A 25211-nucleotide genomic window follows, 5' to 3' on the forward strand; every position below is an offset into this window, starting at 1 on the left:
TCCGATCAACGTATCAGATCGGGACAAGCCTACCATAGACCCCATTATTTGAATGTCAGCAGACAGCAAGAAGCCTCCCAGATCTCCAGATGCATTTGAGATATCAAAAAAGTACTCCAGAGTGTTGTTCAGCATGGGGGTGAGTAGAAAATGAAGGCTAATCATGTTTTGGGTGTACTATTCCTTTAAGAATGAGTGGCAGCTCCCTCTAGTGGATGGCTGTAACATTACATTAAGTGGAGGTTATCAATTAATTAGATGAAACAACTTTTTATTTGATGAAAAATTTATGAACAATTAATTGTTAATCAAAATCCTTGATTACATCCCCAGTCTAAAACAAAATTTTTTGATGAACTAAAGAAAAAAACATAACTTCCATGTCTCGTGATCTTTAAGACAAAAAAGATAAGGAACACTACGTCCAACTTTAACGCAATTTTCCTTTATGATTTTTTTATATTCAAAATTAAACTTTTTTTTCCCTTTTTAGGTCATATGACTGAGTAACAAAACTAATGTCAAAAAATTATACTAGACTAAACAGATGATGCACTTTTTTTAATCCAATGCAATGCATGTTCTATTTTTACGAACTTCTCTAATGAAGGATTTATTTTTTATTTCCCGTTATAAAAATCATAAACTCAAAAGGCACTCAGAGAGCCCAGACCTCCACTAAGTGGCTCATTTCCCCAGACATATTGTGACTTCCACCTTAAGTTAATAAGCGTATTCAAGGAATCTTTCAGAAAATTCCTGGATCCAGACAGTGATCCAGATCATCACCAAAATGTAATGGATTCTTTCTTTGGACTAAGGTGCACCTCGGTTTATTAAAGTTTCAAAACTTTTCAAGTTATCCTGTACACAGACAAACACAACCACACACTCAAACTTTCCTAAAAAATAACCTCCTTGGCAGAGGAAAAATGAACTGAATATGGGCAAAAGGAGTGAGCCTCATCCTTCTCTTCTCTTATGACTTGACATTACCTTAAAGGAATAGTACACCCAAAAAATGATTAGCCTTCATTTTCTACTCACCCCCATGCTGAACAACACTCTGGAGTACTTTTTTGATATCTCAAATGCATCTGGAGATCTGGGAGGCTTCTTGCTGTCTGCTGACATTCAAATAATGGAGGACTATGGTGCCCGAGGCAGAAAGGTCCATAAAAGTCCACAAAAAACGTGTCAATATTCCTCCATACTGCTCGTCCAATGTATTCCAAGTGTCCTGAGTGGGTAGCATCCAGAATTTACTCGAAACGAAGTCATTTAGAATGTTTTTAGAGCATAGTAGTGTATAGGATTTCCTGAAAGCGCGTTCACGACGCTACGGAAACCGCGGCAGACCAAGCCAGATGAAAGTGCGCATTCAGCTCGGCCGAGAACTCATGCTCTTCCTCAACACTGAAGTCCTCAGACATTTTTCTTTCGTTTTTTTCTTTCTTTGCACAGCTAAACAGCACATTTCTTCTTCTACGCTTGCATTATTGGCAGAGCAGACGCTGAATGCGCACTTTCATCTGGTTTGGTCTGCCGGCTTCCGTAGCGTTGTGAACGCGCATGTGCGCGCTTTCAGGAAATCCTATACACTACTGTTTATGCTCTAAAAACATTCTAAATGACTTTGTTTCGAGTAAATTCTGGACGCTACCCACTCAGGACACTTGGAATACATTGGACGAGCAGTATGGAGGAATATTGACACGTTTTTTGTGGACTTTTATGGACCTTTCTGCCTCGGGCACCATAGACCTCCATTATTTGAATGTCAGCAGACAGCAAGAAGCCTCCCAGATCTCCAGATGCATTAGAGATATTAAAAAATACTCCAGAGTGTTGTTCAGCATGGGGGTGAGTAGAAAATGAAGGCTAATCATGTTTTAGGTGTACTATTCCTTTAATATCACTGGTTCACAAGTCCAAGTCTTAGGAGAGACAGTCCCAAGGTGGACAACAGCACCTGACCAGCGACTGAATTTCTCCAAATAAGGTCTCAATATTAGGGAAAATCTGATGGAGTGCCCACAGAGGGCACTGAACACAAAGACAGTATTTCAACAAATATTTACAGTTTACAAGAATCGTCATCTAAACAATCGCTTTCTTTTTGCCACTCATCCATAATGGTTCATGAAGTCAAAGACTTTTTATTGACTTTAAAGTAGATTTTTCCATTCTGGTAGCTCCTCCAAAGTTACCACAGGCCTCTATATAAACTAGATTTTTAGTTTATGCCAGTATTCAATCTAACTTGGCAACCATATTACCTATTAGCTTGTTGATTCCTCCGAACAGGAGGAAAAAGTACTTCTATGTGTCATCTTCTACAAGTACCCACAGAGACACGACCGATCTGAGAGAGAAAAGATGACCATATTCTTTTGAGGATCCCCTATAAACAATATTTACACCAAACCAAATGAGCCTTCAACAGCGGACCACAAGCTTTCAATCCCATCATGCACAAAAAGTGTGTCTGTTGGATGGTAGGCAATAAGGAATGCATAATGAACAGGGCTGCTTGGCAGACACTCTACAGTTAAAAAAAATATATTGCAGTCTTGACAAGCCTGCTACTTTAATGGACTCATTTTAATGGCAATCACTGTCAATACAAGTCAGACAATGTGTTTAGGGCGACAGTGTACAGAAGACGTGTTGCATTCTTTTCCAAAGAGGCTCATCTGTGAGGGAAGGTGAGTTATGACCCCAAACTCTAAATGACAGAGGCCCTATCTGAGGAGAACGAAGAAAAATAGGTGAAATGATTCTAAATCAGACCATGTTATAATGCTCAGCAGAGCGAGCTGGCAACAGGAAATTTAAATGGAGAGCCTCAGAAACAGGGCAACCCTTTAAGAGTTTATAAAGATGATGACTGTAAACTGAGAACATTAGGGATTAAACAAAAAAGTTTAATTACGACGTGCAGGTGCGACAAAACCAAAGACACCCTACTTGAAGAGCAGACATTTAACGTCATCTCACAAATGTTTATCAAGGTACCAGATGATGAAGAACATCACATGCCAGCTGTGGCCTCTGAAAGGATGGGAACAGCAGCACTACATGAAAAGATCTGAAGTTCTGGAAAGTTTTACAGAGAATGAAGAAGGATAGATCCGAGCATATCAATATTTTCTTCTGCTGTGTCCTTAGCTGGAGCTCATTTTAGACAAGTTTCACATGCAGCCTCAGGCTGAGAATAATGGAACATTACTCACTGTGATAGCCAGACTTCTTCTGCATGACGGTTACAGGGCAATCTTTATGAGCCAGAAGAAGCTGCTTCAGCTGAGCCACTTCGTTTCTCAGCAGGGTGACTTCATTCTTGAGCAAAGAAGAGACAAACAATGACAATCACAAAACTGGTCTCTATTCACATAAGGGCATTGCACACCATGATCAGATTTAGACAATCTCCTTTTCAAACATTTATTCAAAGTATCCACAATTCTTAGGTTATAATAATTGAAAACAGAAATATGTAACGGATTTAAATGTAGCTTATGAGCAGGGAAATTTTACTGTACACCAACACGTTGTGGTAATAGGGTTGGAAAATGTTGCTACTATAGATCTATTGTTATTATTATTATTATTACTAGGGCTTCAACTAATGATTGTTATCTTGATTTACTGTATATATATTGTTTATTCTTAATGCACCTTTTTCCTCCTTGTTTGCACCTTCTTCTTTAATTACTATGCCAATATGTGACCAGTGAATTTCTCCGCTGTGAGATCAATAAAGCTCATCTAATCTAATCTTTTTCAAATCGATTGATAGTTTTTCGATTGATCGATTAATAATCGGATAACCAAAGGATCCTTAGAGAACCTTAAAGAAGATTTTTTTACTAAATTAAACCAGGTGAAACTAAAACCTTTTCACTTGAGGAGTTCTGGATAGAGTATATTGACAAACGAATTTTTTTTTTTTATCTTAAATGCAAAACTGTTTATGTTTTTACAATCTTGATATAATTTCTGCTCCAAATGGGATGCTCTGTCAGCTAAAGGCATGTTTTACAGTCTTAGACTTATTCATGTTTTACAGTCTCTATACTCCAGTAAACGATTAAACGATTACTACATAAGTTGACAATTATTTCAAAAATTGATAATTCACAATTAATCTGATTCATTGTTTCAGTCCTAATAATCATTATATTATCTTTACTGAACCGATATCTAAGGGAAATTAAATGTAAATTAATTATGCAGAATGACGTGAATCAGCTTTTTAGGTCTAGCTTGACTGAACCAAAAGACAGGCAGAAATTTGGTTTTCACATGGCTACAGTCAGCTAGATGACAATGTTTTCTCTAACCTGACTGTGTAGCGCTCAGGTTTAGTTCCACGCGTCACTAAACTTGGGACTTCTTTCATCGCATCCGTCAAGGAAAAGGGGGGACATGAAGCAGAACCTTTCGAGCTGATTGGTTGAAGTGACACCTGGCGCCCGCCTACCACTATTTGGTGTTAACCAGTCACAGTGACAAATGAAAATGTCAGCAGACGCCATGAGAAACCAGAAAGATAAAATCCTGAATTCTGACAAAACAGACGTTATAAAAGCAGCTACGTGTACGTCTATCCTCCTGCGCTGCCATGTTTTTTATGGTTAGATGTGAGCTCAGCAGCTCTTGCTTTCATCTTAACTTTATGTCCCGCCTTGCCATAATAACTATAATAGTGCGGTATTATTGGCAGACACGTTTTAAGTTGTCTTGAATGGCTGAGTGGTAGAAATTGGATTCTTGTGTGTTTGTGAACTCACAAATACAATAAGAATTCATCTCACAGGTAACAATACGTTTTCTCTCAACAATGCAGGGAAAAAAAAGCATTTACACAAATATACCTTATATCTGGTTTTGTGTCTTCCCTTAGGAATAGCCACATATTTTTAAAGCTAATGAGGAAATCAGAGAATTACAAATTCAAGGCCCCATTTGTTCTTTAGTACGATGCATTATTCCTGGGAACTTGCATTTCCTCCCCTGAGGAACGAAAAACACAAAAACGGGAAACAATATAATAAATTAATAGCGGATAAAGTATAAAACACTGCTTGCTGCACAATAATTATGAGCCTTCACCAACTACCAACCAGCACATTTGTCAGAGATGAGCTGTTAGGTTTGTCAGTACAAATTCGTAGAGGCTGCGGAGATTTACACTCCTGTGTCGTTATAGCTCCCAAGAGAGCTGAGGATTTCTGCATGTCGTAAAAGAGAGCCACATTACGCTGAAGGTGACTTTAACTGGATTTAGAGCGGCCAGGGGCCCACGCAACAACCAGTGGCAGATTTAAGCTCCTTCTCCTCTCCTTTAAAGGACTACGAGCAGCTTAATCTATTAGTCTAAAAGCAGCCAATTTATCTGATTCCATCTGTTTGGTTTTGCTGTTGTTGGCAGGACTTAGCCATTGTAAGCCAGATTAAAAACACAGCTGGAAGAAACATATGTGTCACATAGCCAGCACAATATTCCTGGTGCTTCCAGCATGTCTGCTGCCATTTAAAGCTAATATAAACACAGACTGCTCTTTTTTAATACTCCTTCCAATTTATTCAGAGATAAACTTTAGGCTTAAAACGTGGTATTAGGAACTTGACAATAGATCAGCCGCTTAATCTACATAAACACATTTAACTGCACCATAGCTACAAGTTAAAGTAACCTAAACCGGACAACTTGTTTCTAACTTAATTGAAAGTGAGCAAATGGGCTTTGTGCGATGCTGAGAGCTCTGTGAGCTGTCTGCTCTGACACCTCATTAAAAAGCCAGTTAAGGATGATGTTAAAATAATTGTGCATCATTAGAGGCAGTTTTGCTGATCAGCTGGGCCATGTCAGCATGTTTTTTTTTTTACTAAAACTGCTCTGCTGATTAATGCTTCGATTGAAAGTGGCCTTATATTTTCTACCACATGTTGTTTCTGTGCTGTGGTTCCATTTCTGTTAATAACTCCTCTCACATAGCAATGCCTTGCTTTTAATCTTCCCATATTCAAACAAAACTGTAGATAATGCAGCCATGAAAATCTGTCATAAATTCATTTTTATCTGCATTTTATCCTGACGCCCGTTTATTGTACGCTACTGGGTATTTCCCTCCTCCTTCCTCCTCTACATCTTGATTTTATCAAAAAAAAAAAAAAAGACGGTAAGCAAATAAACACCACATCTCATTTAATTGTCTGGAACACCGATGTGCCGCACCCCCGGCTCACACTTATCAACAGAGACAGCAGATAAATGAACTGTTTCGAACTTGTCAGCATCAGATCCTAATTGCTTCCTGCGAAATGAAGGTTCAAAAAGACACCTTTTCCCTGGGAGATTTTTGAGGCCATTCAGTAAACTGCAGAGACAGAAGCGGCGACACGCTTGTGTGCGGCTGACATCTGGAGGATACATCTTTATTGACAGGAACGTATCGACGTAAAGGGCTCACACTCTGCTGCTGTCAAACGGCAGCTCGGCTTAATCGGCTTTAATGACTTCATCACAATAGAAGAACAAAACTGGGTGCAACATTACTTGATGATAAAAGCATGCATTTTTACGCACCTTGACGCCAAAGATATAAACTAATTTTATAAACAAACAGGTTGGAGCCTGCAAAAGGTGGGTGGGATTACCTGTAGTTGTGTGTTCATGGAGCCGAGGTCCTCGGCCTTCTTTTCCAGAGACTGGACCCACACTTTCCTCTTTTGCCGACAGCGAGAAGCTGCAGCCCTGTTACGTTCCAGGAACTTCCGCCTCTTCTCGTCAGGGTCTTCGCTTGTGGTTCTGCGCCGTCTACCCCCTGTGGTTGGAGGGTTTGGCGGAGAAGGAGCAGGAGAAGCCTAAAGGAGAAAAATAAAATAAAATAGAAGAACCATACTGTTAAAGGGAGAACTTGAGCACAAAGCTTCATTCTTTATCTTTCAGATAACTGAATGCCAAAAATGTATCAAAGCGATAGTAACATTTGCCCTCTCAAGCTCTAATAATGCTCTATTTCATATAATAACTATCTAGATTTGAACATGTTGACATAAAAACTTACGGGTGTCTCTGTGGTGGAGGTGGCCGGCTGCTGGAGGGAATGTGTGGAGGCTTCCTCGCTTGTAGGCAGTTGAGGAGCTGGGGATAAGATTGCAGCCGGTGCTGGGGTTGGGGTTGGAGCCGGGGAAGCGGGATTAACAGTGTGGGTTACAGCACTGCTCTGGACCTCGCCGCCGTCTCCATTGGTTACCTGAGGAAGCTGCTGACTTAATGTTGCTTTCAGCGTCTGAAAAACACCAAGACAGACACCGATGTCGAAGCGGCTTTAAACATGATGAAAACGACGCGGTTCCCAATCATTAATACACAGCTCAGCCCAAAATTACTCACATTCTTAGCAGATTTTCGTTTTTTTTTTTTTTTTCTTACAGTAAGTACATTTATGATAGGAATTGAACAAGCAACTATCAAGGATTAGCTAATATATATAAGAAGAAAAAATTTTGAAATTTCCATTTCCCCTTGTTTACATTCAATATAAAATTCTATGTTAGAAATGAAATAATTCCTAACCACCTTTTTTAAGCGTTAATACGGCCACTAAAACCTCTGATATTAATGCTGATCAGCTTTTTGCATTGCTTCAGTAGGCAGTCACTTAACCAGTTATCTTGGATGATGGGTTCACAGTGTTTAATGCTGGAAGGCCTTCTCCCTATCAACCTAATCTGTAGCCTTTTGGCTCATTTTAATAAATCCATATTGCTTCCAGTCAAGAGAAACATGCTGGTTCCCTTAAACAATTAATTTAAATCCAAATCAGCCAGCATTATAAACGATTCTGAGCTTCGCTGCAGGAATATTAACTCTAAACCTTATTTCAATAATGACAATACTGAAACCCTAGATAAAAAAAATGTTTTCAGTTGTTGGTTTCCTCTGACTTAAAGAGGCACCTTAAATATCATTACATTCTGACGTTGCAAACTCTTTACAAGTGCATGTTTACTGCCATGCTGCTGCACTGGTTTCAGGTTGTTTGCATGCTCCCACAGCTCTAACAGTATTGCAAAGGCTGGCCTTAGAAATATGTGGCATTAAAGCCTTGCTTCAAGCCATATAAAGCTGTGTTTAATCTCAAAACACACCAGTTTCCTCCCCTCTTGGTGTCGAATGTAAATCAAAAGAGTGTTTTAAGTCTTTGAATATGGTCAAGTCAAAGGGAGTAGTCATTTCTATTCAATTACAAATTTCAACATTACTTTGGATTAATTATGGGCATAGTGTCACACCATGTTTATACTAAATTAGAAACTGAAAAATTGAAGAGAAAAAAAAAATAAAAGAATTCAGTCATATTTAGTTTGTAAGGAATAATCAGCCATAATGATTCAATAATTTCCTTAATGCAAGATTTGTTCCATCATTAAAGATTGTGTTTTTCTAAATGTTTAGTGTGATCCCTTGATCTGCAATAAAAATGTATTGATTAGAGGGCTTAATAATTATCTATAACTCGGTGGGAGAAACTGCATAAGGTACTCCAAATACAAAGGATTTTTAAACTAATATAGCTACTAGTTTTTATGTCATATGCTGCCTTCGAGTACAGCAATATACTATATTTATAAGGGATAATGCATTTTGATGAACATAACGTTAAAATGCCAGAATTAGCTAAAAGGCTACTTTTCATCTGTAGGACAGGCTGTAACAGAAAGCTGCGCTGGAAGCGTTGAAATAAAAACCATAAAATCTAAACAAATGAGTCGAACATAAGTCATTACTTTGATGTAGGTTTATCACTTGCTGCAGACAAAGGACAGGCTTAAGTCCTGACTTTACTATGGAGAACATTTACTAGATGCTTTAAAATATCCAATTTTACAGCATCTTTGATTAAATTTATGTATTCGGATTTAATATTCAATTTTTCTTAGATGTTGAGGAAAAGAAAAGTGACATTTGGGCTATTGTCTTTATAACTCTACTGATTCATGTTACTGCTGCTAAGAGAGCCTGCAAGCTAATTAATCATGTGTATAGTATAGTGCATTGAATTACTTCACACCCTGTCACAGCATTTAGCCTCCACTTTTAAACAAAAACACAAATCTTCATTGTTGTTTGTAAGCTGAGGTTATAATCACCAAAAGACCTGTTAAAGACCTCGTGTTTCTCTTCACCATGACTTTTCAGCCCTTCTTCAAAGTTTAATCTTTTATATAAAGTTCTAGCATACATGATGTGACTTAAACAAAGGGATATTTAGTGAAATCTGCTAATGACTTAGTAAAAACTATCCGTTTTGAAAAACTCTTCCTGTGCAGACAGTGGTGTGAAATTCACGGGTCAATTTTCTTCAGCGCTGAACCTTTAGGAAAGAAGGTGAAAGTGAATGAGGCTCTCCAAGCAATAACAAAGTGAGCGAGAATACATTTACATGGCAAAACAGAGCAGCGCATTATTCTAACAGCTACCTTTGCCAGACCAATCTATCTACCAAATTAGTTTATCGTGTAATACCCTTCCAGAAGCTCTTCTGGCAGAAACAAGATATTATTCTCCTGGAATGGTCTGCAGAATGAGGGAAAAGCTAGTCAGATCCATATTTCATCTCTGCCATGGAAACCTCATCAGTGTAATAACCCTCCATCTCATGGGTTTTATTCAACCATCTGCTACTATATTACTTATCTTTATTTTGCAACTAATTAACAGCATAATCTTCTAAATTCAGCAAGTTAATTATCATTATTGTGGTCTTTGCAGCATCATCAGTCCTTGTAAAGCACCGTCTACGCCGGCTCCCCTCCTCACGAGAGCTGTGCGGGGGGGTTGGGAGGCGGGCAGGTTGAGCTGGGGGTCTGTTTTCTTGATGCAGGCTCATTAGGTGTTTGCTGATGAGCCGAGTGTGGTGGGGGGGCGCTGGCAGTGAGGAGGAGGGGGGTGGGATGCAGGTCAGGCAGGATTCTGCTGAACAAAAGGTTCCATGCAGGGTGAGGCTGACTTAATGTGCCTCGCTGAGCGTTTGCCAGGATGCCCCCAGCTGGCGTTCAGCCATTGCCACCCCCCACCCTTGAGTCAGGTTGGGCCCGCTGACGGTGTGCTGCGCAAAAAAAAAACACGTCTCTGCGTTTGTCATCTCTGCAACGCATAATCTTGAATAACTCCCCAGCAGTCGGGATCAGTTCTTCCTATTCAATACGTACACCTTTTCACGGTTTAGCTGATCATTTCTGCACGCTGTGAACACTTACACCATGTTTTACAGGTTCTGGGATTCATGCTTCATCACACTGCCACTGATCTCCCACCCACACATTTAATACCAGTGGGCTTTAACGATCACTTCTATTATATAGACCATCACTACTGCTGTGAATGTGGAGTCATAGAGGGACATGCTTCTTTAGCACACTTTTATTCCCCAATGTGGATTTCTGAAATGTCAAACTGCCTCAGATATTCTCAGTTCTGAAATATAATTAATAAAACAGTCATTGACAGCAAAATAATTGAACCACCTCAAAGTTCTGAAACTCTCATGTGATAACATTTTGTCTATATGTGAATCTTTGTCTTATTATTGATGTTTTAAGAATTTAGGGTTATAAAAAAGTATCTATTCTTTAAAGCTGTACATGTACACAATATTAATTTGGCTGCTACTGATAATTAAGTCACGTTTTGTTGGCAATTTTATTTAGCTATTGTTAACTTTATATAGCTGGGTTATTCATTTGACACATTTATCCATCGTTCTGCTGAGGAAGAAAACTCCATGGTAAGATAAAAAAGGTATGTTTTTTCCAAGTTATTTTTGTATACCTTTAACTATTTGTGTTTTTTTTTTATTCCCATGGTATGGTAAATGGTATTAGCTAAAATAAAGGAACAGAAATAATCGAAGGAAATGGTGATTGGCAAAAAAACATTAGACATCAGGAAAGCTAGATCCTTTTAAATCAGTAGTGCTATTTCTTCCTAGTATTAACTATCTTTAACTTCTATATATATAATTTTCTACAGTAAACTTCTATTATTATTGTATATACAAAAAGGTTTTTGGAAAATGTTTTTATGCAAAGATGTCCTGTAAAATTATTTGTGGTACATTTAATTTTTTTCCAGTGTTTGTAAAGCTTTTACCAGCCTGTACACATTTAAGCCAATGTAGATTTTTCTAGATTTTTCCTTAGGAAATACAGCATTTAAATTAGTTACTAAATTGAGGAGTCTATTAATAAAGGAAGGCAACATAAAATTGCGCCATGATGCATGTACCTAAATATGTAGAGGGCATCCTTCATGGGTTGATGCTCTGAGTACAGGAAACATTTTTTTATTCATACACAAAAAGTCTTCGAAACAGATTCTGTTTATCATTGGAAATATCAGATCAGACACTGGAAAAATGTTCACAACTGAAGATACTGCTGCTCCCTTCTACTTGATTTGTATCATTTTTTCTAACTGCTTCTGCAACCCTGTCTCACCTCTTCAGTTTATAATCTTTAAAGATTTGGGAGAACCCACTGGGTTGGATCAGGGAAGTGATCAGTTGACTTAAACCCTAAAAAAACAAAATTATAATCTTTGTTGTTTGTAGTTAAGATTTTTTACTAAAGGATAAAACAATAAATCTTGTCTGATAAATAAATAAAGCTACTTTTGATTATCAGAATACAGAGACTCCAGATGGAGCATTAAATAAAGAAAGGGGTAATTAAAATCTTACAGGGGAAAAAGGCTAACTGTCTTATTATTCCCCTAATGCTAGAACCTCTCATTACCTTGGTTGTTATCATCTCTCTCAGATGGGAAATAACAGACACAGCATGGAAATTATATCTGATGTAAATGAGGTAATAAATACCAGCTTTGCTTCTGATTGGACGGGCTGAGGTTGTGGCGAGGCGGGTCCAGGGATTCCAGGGACGGCAGGCACTACGGTGACAGGTCTGACAAGCTGACAACAGAAACACAGACACAGATCAGGCCTGAGAAAATTAGTCTCCAGCAGGAATAAAGCTGGGTGCCGGCCCCCCCGCCCCGCGACATAAACACACACAGCTATGGCAGACTCTCAGCACCCCCTCTTCCATATCTCAGCCTCATTAGGTTGGATGGCCTGTTATTTTGCAAAGGCAGCGCCACATGGAGATGCAGCGTGCACGCTAATGAACCACTGCCTGCCTGAGTGAGAGCATATGGACAGGGAAGCTGAGAAAAGGATGGAGAGACATGAGTCAGAAGGTCAAATTCAGGCCTCTTCTCACAGCCGCCGACAGCGAGATGGAGAGTGACGTGGGGAGCACAGGGAGGAGGAGATGATGGAGGAAGAGGAAGCCCCAATGGTGGCGCATGTTCTCCATCTACCTCAGCTCTTCTTTACTTGCCAGAGGATCTACTTATCCCATCAGACAGGGGGAGACAGAGGTTTTCCCTGCTGTGCCACCATCAGAAGATAATCATCTGCTGCTCAGAGTTCCAGACAATCAGGACTAAACTGTACAATAACACAGACCTCCACATGAGGGATTTAAAAATCCACGGACCATACCTCCACCTATATTAGTGTCTGACTGTCAACATATTTGTACAACTTTACAATTGTGCTGGGAATCAAAAATGGTCTGTTTAATTCTACAAGGATAAATCTCTGTGAAATATCCTGGCCTTAAGCCTGCAGCAGCTTAGCCAAATCCCATTCCGTTCCAACAGTGACAGACTGTTTTACTTGTAAGCCCATTATTTCACTCAACCTGTCATTCTTAGAGGTGACCGCCAAATTACAGGGCAGAATCACCCACTGTTGTTCTGTACAAGAGCAGCAATAACATATGCAATATGCATACATTTGGTAAGTCTTCATCTAATTTTACAGATAAAATTGTTTCAGATTTACCCATGAGCAAAACCGTGCATCCATTTCAATTATAACATGGACGCATGCATCAGTTCCTTTAACCTGGATTTAACAAGAGAAGCTACTATAAAAGCTAAAATGGCTTCTCTATTGTGTAATGTTTAAAATCACTACTGCTGGTCACTGGTCAAGGTGAAAAAAATAACTTCTTTTTACCAACTGATTATTTTGTGGCTTTCTATAAAAACAATATATATATTTTTGCTAAATTTGAGGGTGATGGTTACCTTACTAGCAATATTGCAAGGTTTTTGAATTCACAAACTAACAAAAAGACAACTTGCTAGAAGCTAACAGATGCATTAGCATCAATAAAGAAATGTTTTGGACCAATGAAATGCAGTGTTGTGTAAAACATCAACCTGAAGCAAAACAAATATTGCTGCGCCAGTTAAACTGGAACACCCTCCATTTCCTTTTGAAATATGACCAAAAGGATACAATTTTTGCTTTTGTGGATGGGAAAGAGGTTTGTATGTTCCTCCGAACTAGATCCGGTAAGAGTTTGATTTATCAGTTAACTCCACCAGTTGTGAAACAGATCAAGAACGTTTCACGGAACAGCTTTTGCTGCGATTGGTTAAAAGCTTGACACAGATTCACCCAATCAGCTTGAAGAATCATACTGAATGTCCCTCCCTATTGCATAGTTCAATTTGAATTCTACACAGTACCAACCTGGCTTATGCTGGGAAAGGGAAAAGGTGCATTCACTGTTTGCAAGAAGATCAAACACAATTTATGCAGAATATTTTTGCCAGGAGACTCACGGGAATAGTAGTTGGAATATGTACACTTGAGCTTGTAATAGATGCAGGTATTGCAACAGGCATGGTCTGACCATTAGGCAACTGTAGGAGCACAGGGAAGGTGCCAGTCACTGGGCTAAAAGAGAGAAGAAACCACAATAAAGTAAAATATAACCAGTTAATACAGAAACAGAATGAATATCCTCAAGTGAAGGCTTCATTCTTTTTTTTTTTATTATTATGAGTGCATAGTTACTGTCAGCAGTCAGTATTAAACCTTCAGCAGAAAGCAATCAGAATATTTATTTAAAGAAAGAAAGTTGTTTTGATTGGTGCTAACAACTTTCTATAGTGGAACCAATTATAACTTTATATGCCTGTTGAATCTGCAGAAGTTAGAAATTTAAACTATAAACATTCTAGTTTTGCGATAAACTTATTTCTGCTAAATAAAACTGGTTAGTTGACAAGACAGAACATGTTCACAAAACTTAACTAACCATGGACACCTTAAAGCTGTAGTGGAGGATTTTCTTTTCCCGGTTGGATCATCAAAATAAGTGGTCCTGCAAATTGTCAATCTTTCTGTTGATATGTTTACGAAAGACTGTCCTACGTGCTCGTCTCAGTTAGCTATCTTTTTCTGCTCATGCACACTTTCAGTTTGAGAAGAAAAGAAAGGCCTCAGAAGAGGCAGATATATCCTGGAATGCTTTGCACAGAGAGTTCTCAGAGCAAAGCATTATGAGATTTGCTTTCACAGCGGCCCGCTGTTGCTACCCGACAGCGGCGACAATTAACAACGAGGAGGAGGAATTTACATTACCAATAAGGATAAATACCCCATTTACACTCCCCTAGAAAAAACATGCCGAGACCGTTCCGAGCTCAGTAACTGAGATAACTTATCGTGTGTAAATGGTTAGCAAAATGAACTGAAGCGAGCTAGACACAGCCAAACCGAGCTAACTGCAGACCGGTTCCAGAGGTGAGCTTGGCACGGTTTTTCCCTGGCTCGGTTCTCTGATAACAAGAGCGCATGAGCAGAATGCTTCATCTCCGTCTGGCTGCATATCCTGATTCACACTCATTCCAGTAGATGGCGGTAATGCCCCTCCGGAAGTTGCTTGCCAACCAACACAAAACAGAAAAAGAATAACAACTATAAACAACAATCGAAATCTTCTCCACGCAACCTTTTGATTTGCTTGATTCCCTCCTACATCGTCTTCTTCTTGTGTTTTATGACTTTTGGTGCATTACTGCCAAAAACTGCTTGATATTCTCCTTCAATACTGGCAGTAATACCGCAGATCGTAACTAGGAGACGAGGAACCGAGATAGCATGATGTGTAAAAGGTCGTCAGAACCAAGCTCGGCATGGATCGGTTTTTTAAGGGTAGTGTAAATCGGGTAATAAAGTCCACTATATAGTCCCCGCTCTGTATAGTGATTAAGGGATTTAGGAGCTTATACGTGCAATGTAAACAGCAACTTTTAAACAGAGCATGCACATGCCAATTTCCCCTCGTGCACGCTCTCACACGCGTTTAATACGCATTCCCTCTCGGGAGCGGGTACGGGGTTGAGGGAGGGTCTTTTAAAAAATTTGCGAGAATCCTCCTCTACACCTTTAAGGGATAGTTAGTGTTGCGGTTCTTAAAAAATGCATTAAGTAGTTAGAGGCATTTGCTTTTGGAATTGGTTTCCTTCAGCTCTCAGGTTTTAACTTCTAGCTCTTCCCTCACTATACATACTAGGCTGAACTTCTACTATGGGGCAAATACTGACTGCTGTTAACTCCACCCACTTAAAGAAAAAAAATTAAATAAAATCTGAACTTCTATATGATGACATATTTAGAGGACGACTGATGGTGAAATACAAAGCAAGTTCTGAAAATTAAAAACAATAAAAATATCACAGATCACAGAAGTACAAAAAAACCAAACAAACAAAAAAAAAAAGCAAAAAAGAAACTGACCGCATATGTTTTATCAGTGTTGCTCCACCATATACAGTGCTGTTTCCTTGTGGCAGATGCAGATAAATCAACTCAGAGGTAACGGTTCAGCATGAATATATATATATATGTTTTTTAGTTCAAATATCCTTTGTGATGGAATTGAATAAAAAAACTGAGTTTGTAAAGAAAAGTATTTATGTTCTAATACATGTAATGAATAAGAAATATTAATCCACCTTGTACTGGCAGCAAAAAAAACTCTCACCATGATACTGCCACCACTATACTATCAGTTTTAACGTTTCAAGACAGCCAAAGCTGACATAGGCAATCAGAAATAATGTGCTTAAAAAGGGGAAAGATTAAAGGCTGGCATATTCTTTTTCTTTACTCCCCATTAAATGGATAAAAAAACACTGTATATTTTATCTGAACAACACTGACTTTGTTCTAAAACAGTTGGAACTTAAATTTTTTGCAGCAAAAAAACCAAACAACCTTTTGTGCAAAGAAATAAAAAAAACAAGCACATGCCGCATAAAAAATAAAACAAAAACAAGCTCACCATGATAAACTGCACAACCGATTTCATAAAAACTAAGATGTTTTCAAAATGGACGCATTTCATTACTTACACTAGAGGCCTATTAGTGGAGGGGACTTGGGTAATAACAGAGCTAGATGTTGGCGATGGGAGAGCTGGCTGTATTACAACACTAGCCTCTGTGGTTGCTAGGAGTACATTGGGAACTTGAAGGGATGCAGGATGGACTATAGTGGATGTTGGCAGTGAGGCTGGCTGCAAAGTTAAGTCCTGAAAACACCATACAAGACCATAGCTGCAGGAATGCGTCATAGACACCAGATCAGTTAATTGTACAGCTCTAACACCTCGGAGTCAATCTTTTCAGGAGTAGAAGTAGTCTTTCTATGTGCAGTGGTCCTATTATCATTACATATACCCAAGAAATAAAAAAATAAAAAACTCAAGACAGGTTTCAAGCAAAACATTTTTAGTCATAATAATAAATTCACAAATTTTACAGCAGTTAATTAGATTAATCAGGAGAACATTACAAACAGCAAAAAACACCAAGATTGTTTTAAGCTTTACCTTATCATCACTTGTAGTGGATTCAGGATGAGGCAGGGGGCTGTCTCTATGTGCATCTATAACTGGAGGTTCCTCAATTTTGTTCCGTATAATGGGAGTAGCAAGAGGTGACAAATCAAGTGGTAACTAAAACACAGCGAAAAAAAAAAGAAAACAGAACAAAACTTATCAGACAGAGTTCCAAACAGACACAGAAGTAGGATCATGTCCAAGTAAGTTTAGAACCTTTTTGATGTCATCTTCAGTTGCTTTTTTAAAGTCATGATCAAAAGGACTTGCGAGTTCGTTAAAGAGCCCGACTTCCTCGCAGTTCTTCAAAAAGCGGGTGGGTGTAGGAGTTTGATCTGTAAAGCAACCTGACCTTAGGCTAAAAGAACTTGAATGCATTTAATTAGCTAAACTGAAACCGAAAGAGCACTCACCTGCAATGATAAGATTATCATTTCTTGCTGGGCCAAACTTCAGTGTCATCTCATGTTTGTGTTTGTGGACAGCCAAATGGTCTTCATTAGTGAATCTCTATAAAAATGCAAAATAATATACATAAAGAATTTATTTATAATCTGAACACACCAGCTTATATAAATAATTAACTATAGGAAATAAAATCTGCCTCCTTGGGTCATTTTTATTGAAACACTGAAACTGTTCTTTTTACTAAAAACGAGAACTTTATATGGTTCTGATTATGTAGTTTTATTATTTTATTTTTTTCTATCATTAACAAAGTGCAGCTCACTGACTCAAGATAACTTGAGACATCAGTAAACTCCAAACTAAGCTGAACATGCTCCTGCTTTCTTCCCACTTTAACTATATACAACCAAAATGCTTATTTTTCTATTTTAGTGGTCAACAGCTAAAAGAAGTACCAATCTGATACTACCGTTGAATGAATGAACCATTTACTTTGCCATGTGAATAAAGGCATCAGGCTTGAGATAAACATTCAGAGAAATCAAAGAAATAAGTGGAACGCTGTAATTATATTGCTAATAAAAAGAAATTAGATCAGACTGTTAGATTAATTTCATTCATCTGATATCTGATCTGAAGTTGATATCTGATTCAGGTACCGGAGTGCCACATCTCTAGCATTATCACCACCAACTGGTGAGAAATGCAACAGTTTCATGCAGTATTTCATTCTAGTAAATCTGTGATTCATACTGTGTTGTTGTATTTTTATAAAGTTGTTATGAACAAAGGAATATTTACAAATTTAGACACCTACACAAACATATTTATCTACAGGTATTGCAGCAACTGTCAATAAATACTACAGCAATTATTGGCATACCTGTATAAGGGTACACCGATTGGGTTCTGTAGGCAGCTGTTTTTTTGTTTTTTTTTCGTTTTTTGTTTTTAAGGCATTGGTGTTAAGTCTTAATAAGCCCACCAAATGTTTATTAGTTTGTATTTAATAAAGAATTGAAGATTCTTTTCTACTAGGGGTGGAACGGTTTATGAAAATCGTTCGGTTCATGCACTGCTCCTTTTTCTCATAGGCAAAGCGATTACACTCCAGAGCAGAAGGTGGCGGTACTGCGACCAAAGCCAACCACCAGTAGTAAACAAGAAGAAGAAGCGAAGCAGCGTAGCCGGGTGTAGCAGAAAAAAATCAATTTTTGTGGAGAATTGTGTGGGTATGGCGAGTGGGAAAGAACAGGAGTTGGAAGACGAGTTGGAAGACGCGCCAGCAGCACTTTATAGTTCTGCTGTATGGGACCACTTTTCATTTCGAGTGACCTACGATGACGGCGGAAAGAAAGTTGTGGATAAAAGTGCAACAGTGTGCAAGCATTGTGCAACACGTGTTGTACTATACAAGACATAGTAGATTTTCCTAACAATCAACATATACCGAACCGAACCGAAAACCGTGACCACGAAACCGTGAACCGAACCGAACCGTGGATTTTGTGAACCGTTCCACCCCTTTTTTTCTACCTTTTTAATTTATTATTAACCAGCTATGCACCACTTTGTGTTCCTTAATCAGCTTAAATCTTATTAAAATACACAAATTATTTTGTTTTATATTTGGAAAGGGAATGCAAATTAAATGTCTACTAGTGAAAAAGGTATGAGAGATATTAAAATATTTAAAATAGAGAAAAGTTACTTTAACAGAAGACCCTGCAAAAAAAAGTGTAACTCTATCCATGAGATGGGAGAAAAATTAATCAGATAAATTTCAACAGTCCAACTCATCGATTGACCATCCAAGTGATTCTTAAACAACAAAAAAAAAAAAAAAAAAAAGGGTAAAAGAAAATGTATTTTAGGGTATACTGTAGGTTTTTTTTCTCAAAGTTTGTAAGTTTTAAAACACAGAAACTTAACTAAGGCATTATCAAAAATCTGGTTGATGATTTGTTTAATGATGAATTACATTTTTTGATTAGTTGTGTATTTGGTTGATGTTTTTTAATAATGTCTGCACATTTGCTCTACTTTTTATTATGTAAAATATTTTAAATTGCCACTGAAATGCAGAAGCATAACCAGAAAATGTTCATAAGGGTGGCCAGGCAATAACCAATCTACATTGAGAGGTGGCCGAAAGCGGATAGGCACCAGAACCTCAGGGTCAATCAACAATGTTCCAACAGGAAAATTAACAAGCAAAACATCCATATTTTCTAAATAAAGACAAAATATAAATATATATATATATTTCCTACAGCCTTTGCTAACAAATAGATGCATATATTTAAACACTCAACAGGTATAGTTTTGAGTTCTGGGGCTTAAATCTTTTCCATTGTCATTACTTACCTACTTGTATCAATAAACAATCTGCATAAAATTGATATTTACAAGCACTAACATCTACATAAATTGATTATTTGATAGGTTTTTATCAATATTTATCTATGATTTCACTGAACACTCCTAGATGACTTGCATAATTTTCTCTTTACCCCATGTAACACCAAATCTAGTTCTGAAAAGAGCTTCTGTACTTTTAAATTCGGTACTTATCATCTTTGACGTTAGCATATTGATGCGTATAGTTAAACAAAAAAAATGTAAAATTTTTTGAATATTCCACTGTATTACTGCTGCCACCATCTGTATTAAGGGCTGGGTATATTCCTGCAGCTGTGTGTCGCAGTGAGCTTGACGCAGACATTTTTGATTTATGCTCAATATTGAAGCGTGGTCTACGCTATACGCTGTTGGTCTAGATGCGGCCGAGATGATGAGGAAGTGGGGGCGTGTTTAGTCCGACAACGGAGGGACATGACGGCGAAAAAGCGCGGAGATCCAAGTGGAAAAAGGGTCCCAGCGTTCTCGCGCACCTCGATCTCCTAGCTGGTCCAACTTGTTTTCCGCAATTTCGGTCATAAAAGCCGGCCTCCTGTCTGCGGTCAATTACAATTTAAAAGAGGTGCAGCAGAGTGTCAGCGGAGGGGGCAGGGACTGCTTTTTGTTCACTGCGACACCTATGCAGAGGACCTGGTTTTGAAGTATAAATCAGCCTTTAGAGGGAAATAAATGGGAAGGGTGGCCAATGATTGGCTAAGGGTGGCCACCCCTGGCCCCCCATCTAGCTCCACCCGTGCTGAAATGTGCTATGAAAATACATTATTATCAACTTACATCTTTTTTGCAGCACTTATGTTTTTAGGTCTAAATGTCTAAATTGTATTTAGAGCCACAATTTAACATGAGCAAAAGACTCTGCATGTAAATTCTACTGTTATGGTTAATCAACAGCATAAGATTTGGATTTAGAAATAAAATGACTGATATGTATATAGCCTATGTTACTTTAATTATGGTGTTTTATAATAGATAATTCAAAGAACTTACCTGTCCACACCCAGGAGCAGTGCACTGGAAGGGCTTATCATCACTCATATTAAGGAGTTCCTTTTATATCGACCTATATTAAATAAAAAACAAAAAGTCTGACCAAAAAACGACTTGCAGTAGAGAAGTCATTGTTTATAAATTTAATAAGTTATACATTTAATAAGATCAAGGATGGAGCCTGTGTAATAAAATGCAGCCCTGATTGTAAAGGTAGGGAGCACAAAGCCTTATCGATAAGGGGCGGCTGCTCTGGTTGTTTACACGTCCATTCTCCCATAGAAACCGACAGATTTATTTATTCAAACTCCTAATGAAGGTATCATGTTCTGCCTCTAAGTAAAAACACTCTGCGCTCATATAACAGCTGTTTAGTTGCTACACTGGAGGCGTTTATCTGTTTCTGGTCGCTTCCATGAAATTTAGCCCTGCATTAACACTTAGCCGTCGCCATATTAGCAGCTACCCAGCGATGTAAACATATATGTCAGCGTCTAGTTTAGCTCCGGTGTTATTGCTCCGAAGACAAGTACCTCTGGATCACACCAACGTTGGATTTTGACACAGTTGAAAATACGTCCATTATCAGTTTATGTGGTCACTTACCCCCTTTGCCACAACCCTCGATTTCTAAAATCCCACGACTTTTCCAAAGTATCGCGAGAGCAAGCCAACGTCTTCCGCAAACGCTACACCCACATAGGAACATGTCTATAGATTCTAAATGGCAAGATTAATGCGGATAGAACTATGTAAGCACATCTTAACGAACAGGAACATCATTTTAAAGGTTATGTTATATTAACCCAAACATTTCCAATACAAACGTGTTTGATCAAACATTTGGATCATTCTAACTACGTTGTCCAGTAGTGATATCCTCCACAGAAGGACCTAAAAGTCAGCCATAGCCATTACTGAATGATTTTACTTTGAAATTAGTTTTGTACTGCCCTACAGGTTTAAGATGTTTCCCTGCTTTCAAACACCAGATTCAGATGGTTGCAGTTGAGCAAATCCCTGTTAGTCATATGTTGAAATCTGAGCTTGGAAACAAAAAAACATGTAAGACAGCCTTGAGAAGCAGGTTGGGGAAATGTGACAGTGCAGTGAAGTCCATTCAAGAGTTTGGGGAAGACTAAAAAGGCATAGACTGTGATGCTGGAGTCTTTGCTCCAAAAGCTACAGTTCAGGGCAACTTGCACTCTTCACTTAAGCCTCTTCAGAATCAGACCTTACAAGCATTTAATATAGTCAGAGATTAGGGGTGCAGATCGCTGCTTGCAATCAAGTTTAATGCAGTTATAAAAAATAAAAAAAAAACTGCTGTTGGTCCAGTTGTTTCCAAATCTAGAAGTGCAAGTATCTGAGGAAATACCTTATATTCCTTTACAACAGTGGTCTCATATACAAATCCCTAATTGCATGTCCTATAATTTTAAACATGTCCAACACACCAGAACCAAATGACCTGTGTCCAAGCTCTACCATTGAGCTTTTATTCGAGTCAAGTCTGCAGAAGGAAAGATATCCTATTCTATAGGCCTAATAAAACTTTATACCTCATAACTTCACCTGCAAGTTCACATGGTTTAATTGTACCACAATGTTACCCTCTGATCTACACCCCTTTAAGAATCTAAGTTTTACCAAGAAAACTTCAAAGCCTCAACAGTACCAATATAAAACAGAACCACATTGTTCCAATTATTCAGTGTATCAATGTTTAACTATTTTTATTTTATTTTTATGTATGTATTTATTAGACCATGAGTCCAGAATAAAGTTTATCCATCTATCTAATGTTATAAAATAATGTGTAGTAATCACATCTGTATTTAACTAATTGTATATCCCAGTCTTTAGCACAGTGCATTTCTTTCTTAGCATTAATAATCCTTAAAACAATGTCTTAAATTTGTTTGAAAGACAGATTTAACTTTATTTTAATGCATCTGCCATGACCTAAAATGTAAACTAAAGCCATTTTAAGCCCAGATGTTCTTCGTACAGCCCATCACCTCTTCCTTAACATGCGTCACTGTCGATCAAAAGTGAATCATTTCCATTTTATTCACACTGAACTAACTGATGAAGTCAATTTTACTATTTTGTAGCCTTTAAAATATGATTTGGAAGGAAAAGGAAACATTTAACTCAATTAAATCATCTAGGTTTATTCAGTGCCATATACAAAAGCAAGTTTTCACTTGCTGTCTAATTACAGTACTAACTGCAGCTGAATGTCAGTCATTAAGGTGGACCCCAAAAAGCTAAGTGAAAACAAGGCTTATTTATGGCAGGTCTAAGCAAATCCTTCACTGAAAAAGATGACATTCATGAAAGTACATCGCCTTCAGTACGGACAGGTTGATGTTCCAGACAAAAGTAACTGCCATTATTAAATAGTCAAATCCATGTATTTTAATTGTGTAGGATCTTACATTTGTACAATACATGTTTTGCTTATTTGGACAGCGTCTGAAAGACTTGAAAAATGTACATTTCCATGACACCAACACGGAACAATTTTGGTAGCCACAATAAAATATGTAGTCACATCTGTGGAAGGAGATTGTTGCAGGGGCTGATTTTACATAGCAAACAGGATGAGGAAAGCGACCATCAAACAGAAGAGACCCATAGCTTCAGACAGGGCAAATCCCAAGATGGCATAGGAGAACAGCTGCTGCTTCAGAGATGGGTTCCTGTAATCGACAAGCCAAGGGTTACTCAAAAAGACCGCCACAATTCCAAACTTCTACATGTGCTAAAATTAAAACCAACCTGGCATAGCCAATAATCAGACTACCGAACACAGTCCCAATTCCAGCACCGGATCCAGCAACTCCGACTGTGGCAGCTCCAGCACCAATAAATTTGGCAGCAGTGTCAATATCCCTGCTTACGGCGCTGGTTTGAAAGCCTCTCAGGGAAACCTGGGTGAGGGGGCTCTGTGGCATCACAGCAACAGTGCTCTGCAGGAGGAAAAGAAAAGTCCCTCTAATTTAATGACCAATAAAGACAACCAAGGCAAAAAAAAAAAATACTCTTTTAACTTGTTCAAATGTCAATAGCTCTGCAGCTGTATAATTTATAAGAAACATACTTCAATCAGACTCAGAAAGGTCATAAGGACACAAGGTTACTTGACTTTCCTCAGGTCATTATCAAAACAGAATTTATAATCTAAATCCCATTTTAACCACTACTTGAAATCTTTACCTCTGTTTTGGCCTCAGGCCTGGACAGTACAGAGGCAGACAGGGGTCTGTAAAGAGCCCGGGAACCAGCACGGACCTGTAGAGACATGGAGAGAGGTGGAATTAATAAAAGTTTGATTTCATTCATTTGAAGTACTAACATTCCAAGTCATCACTCCCACACATATTAGACACACCTTACATGTCACTAATTCACAGCAACTAACAGCTGCAGAATTCAAGTGAAATGGAAATACAATTAACAAGTAAAAGTAAATCCGTTAAATAAACTTTCGTTACCATTTAATTAGAGGTTGATCTGATGCTGCAGGTGTAAATAGATTAGCTTAATCGATTATCCTGGACGAGTAACATGACCTTGGACGTATGCAAAGTGTTAAGGGTACTAGTACTTAAAGCATGTCCTAATAATCAGTTTTTCCTAACTAATTGCATGTCATGCGAATGCTTTTCCTTCTCTCAAACCGGTGGGCTAGATTAGGCTAACAAAGGCATTAGCCTCTTCTAACCTGACCTACAAAATCATTCACGGCAGTAGATGTAGTAGTTAGCAGTATTGCAAAAAACAAAACAAAATTTATATTTTAAGTATTCAGTGCATTGATCTTGCACGTCCTAGATTATTTCTTTATCCGCGAGAGGCTTGGCTAGGTTTAGCATTAGCCGCTGGCTAACCACCGGCCTAGTCGGCGGATACCCTTGGAAACAAGCTAGTCAAGTTCAATCGGAGGCCCACTAGATAAAATGCAAATGAAAGTACATCACAGCGATTCAGCCAGACAGAACATTTTAAACTCACCATGGCCGGCGTGGAAACAAACTTTGCACAGGCGTACATCTTGTAATTTAAGGTATTTTTAACCGGTTCGGTCAAATCTGATAGAAGCCCGGGTCTCTCTGGAAAAGGAAGAGCGGAGAGAATTAAGGTCAAACGGATGTAAAAATGTCCGCAACAGAAAATAAAGACATCGGAATGTACATTCAGATTCACCCTGTATGCTATTCTCACTTGTAGATTGCAAAAGTGAGCTGAGCAAGAGGATGAATGAAGATTTAAGAAGATACGGTTCTCATTCAAACAGCCATTAAAGACTTACCGACTGCAGAGGTCGAACCACAGTGGAGGAGAGAGAGCGCATGCGCGAGCTGATGTAGGGGAGACCCGGATGTGAGTGGAAGGTCATTTCAATAAAACTTTATTGAAAACGGAAAAGGGGCAAACAGAGGAAGGCCAATGGCAAATGTAAAAAAAAAAAGAACATAAATGATATAATAAAAATAAAGCCATCTGTACTGGATTTACTATCTAAAAAACAAAACAAGTAAAAAGTCCTATAACCCTATAAGACTGACGACATGGTACAAAACACTGTATGGTCAAAACTA

The 25211-nt window shown here is 38.3% G+C and overlaps 2 protein-coding genes across 6 annotated transcripts in view; both read right to left on the reverse strand.

Moving 5' to 3' along the window:
- Positions 1 to 21538, reverse strand: part of atf2 (activating transcription factor 2) — a 30007-nt gene extending 8469 nt beyond the window's left edge. Inside the window, exons 1-11 of one of the 4 annotated variants that reach the window (XM_038306647.1) lie at positions 21496 to 21538; positions 20602 to 20674; positions 17199 to 17295; positions 17002 to 17120; positions 16777 to 16902; positions 16298 to 16476; positions 13718 to 13832; positions 11895 to 11987; positions 7077 to 7301; positions 6667 to 6873; positions 3237 to 3342 (exon numbers count right to left, since the gene is read on the reverse strand). In XM_038306647.1, the coding sequence (XP_038162575.1) occupies positions 3237 to 3342; positions 6667 to 6873; positions 7077 to 7301; positions 11895 to 11987; positions 13718 to 13832; positions 16298 to 16476; positions 16777 to 16902; positions 17002 to 17120; positions 17199 to 17295; positions 20602 to 20649 (1315 nt within the window). In that variant the 5' untranslated portion in view covers positions 20650 to 20674; positions 21496 to 21538. Of the gene's footprint in view, positions 1 to 3236; positions 3343 to 6666; positions 6874 to 7076; positions 7302 to 11894; positions 11988 to 13717; positions 13833 to 16297; positions 16477 to 16776; positions 16903 to 17001; positions 17121 to 17198; positions 17296 to 20601; positions 20675 to 21134; positions 21305 to 21495 lie in introns of those variants that run through there. The other 3 variants (XM_038306645.1, XM_038306648.1, XM_038306646.1) reach the window with 3 other exon arrangements.
- A 1220-nt stretch (positions 21539 to 22758) lies between these two features.
- atp5mc3a (ATP synthase membrane subunit c locus 3a) lies at positions 22759 to 24998 on the reverse strand. Of its 2 annotated transcripts, none has more exons than XM_038306649.1 (5): positions 24923 to 24998; positions 24625 to 24722; positions 23827 to 23901; positions 23389 to 23579; positions 22759 to 23309 (listed from the first exon to the last, which is right to left on the reverse strand). In XM_038306649.1, the coding sequence occupies exons 2-5, from the start codon at positions 24661 to 24663 to the stop codon at positions 23195 to 23197; spliced, it is 420 nt and encodes a 139-aa protein (XP_038162577.1). In that variant the 5' UTR covers positions 24664 to 24722; positions 24923 to 24998; the 3' UTR covers positions 22759 to 23194. The 2 variants fall into 2 exon arrangements, with proteins under 2 accessions (XP_038162577.1, XP_038162578.1); XM_038306650.1 differs by lacking the exon at positions 24923 to 24998 and adding an exon at positions 24817 to 24837.
- Positions 24999 to 25211: the final 213 nt, after the last annotated feature.

The sequence above is a fragment of the Cyprinodon tularosa genome, unplaced genomic scaffold (assembly GCF_016077235.1).
Source record: "Cyprinodon tularosa strain WSP-4 unplaced genomic scaffold, ASM1607723v1 ctg588, whole genome shotgun sequence".
Taxonomy (NCBI): domain Eukaryota; kingdom Metazoa; phylum Chordata; class Actinopteri; order Cyprinodontiformes; family Cyprinodontidae; genus Cyprinodon; species Cyprinodon tularosa.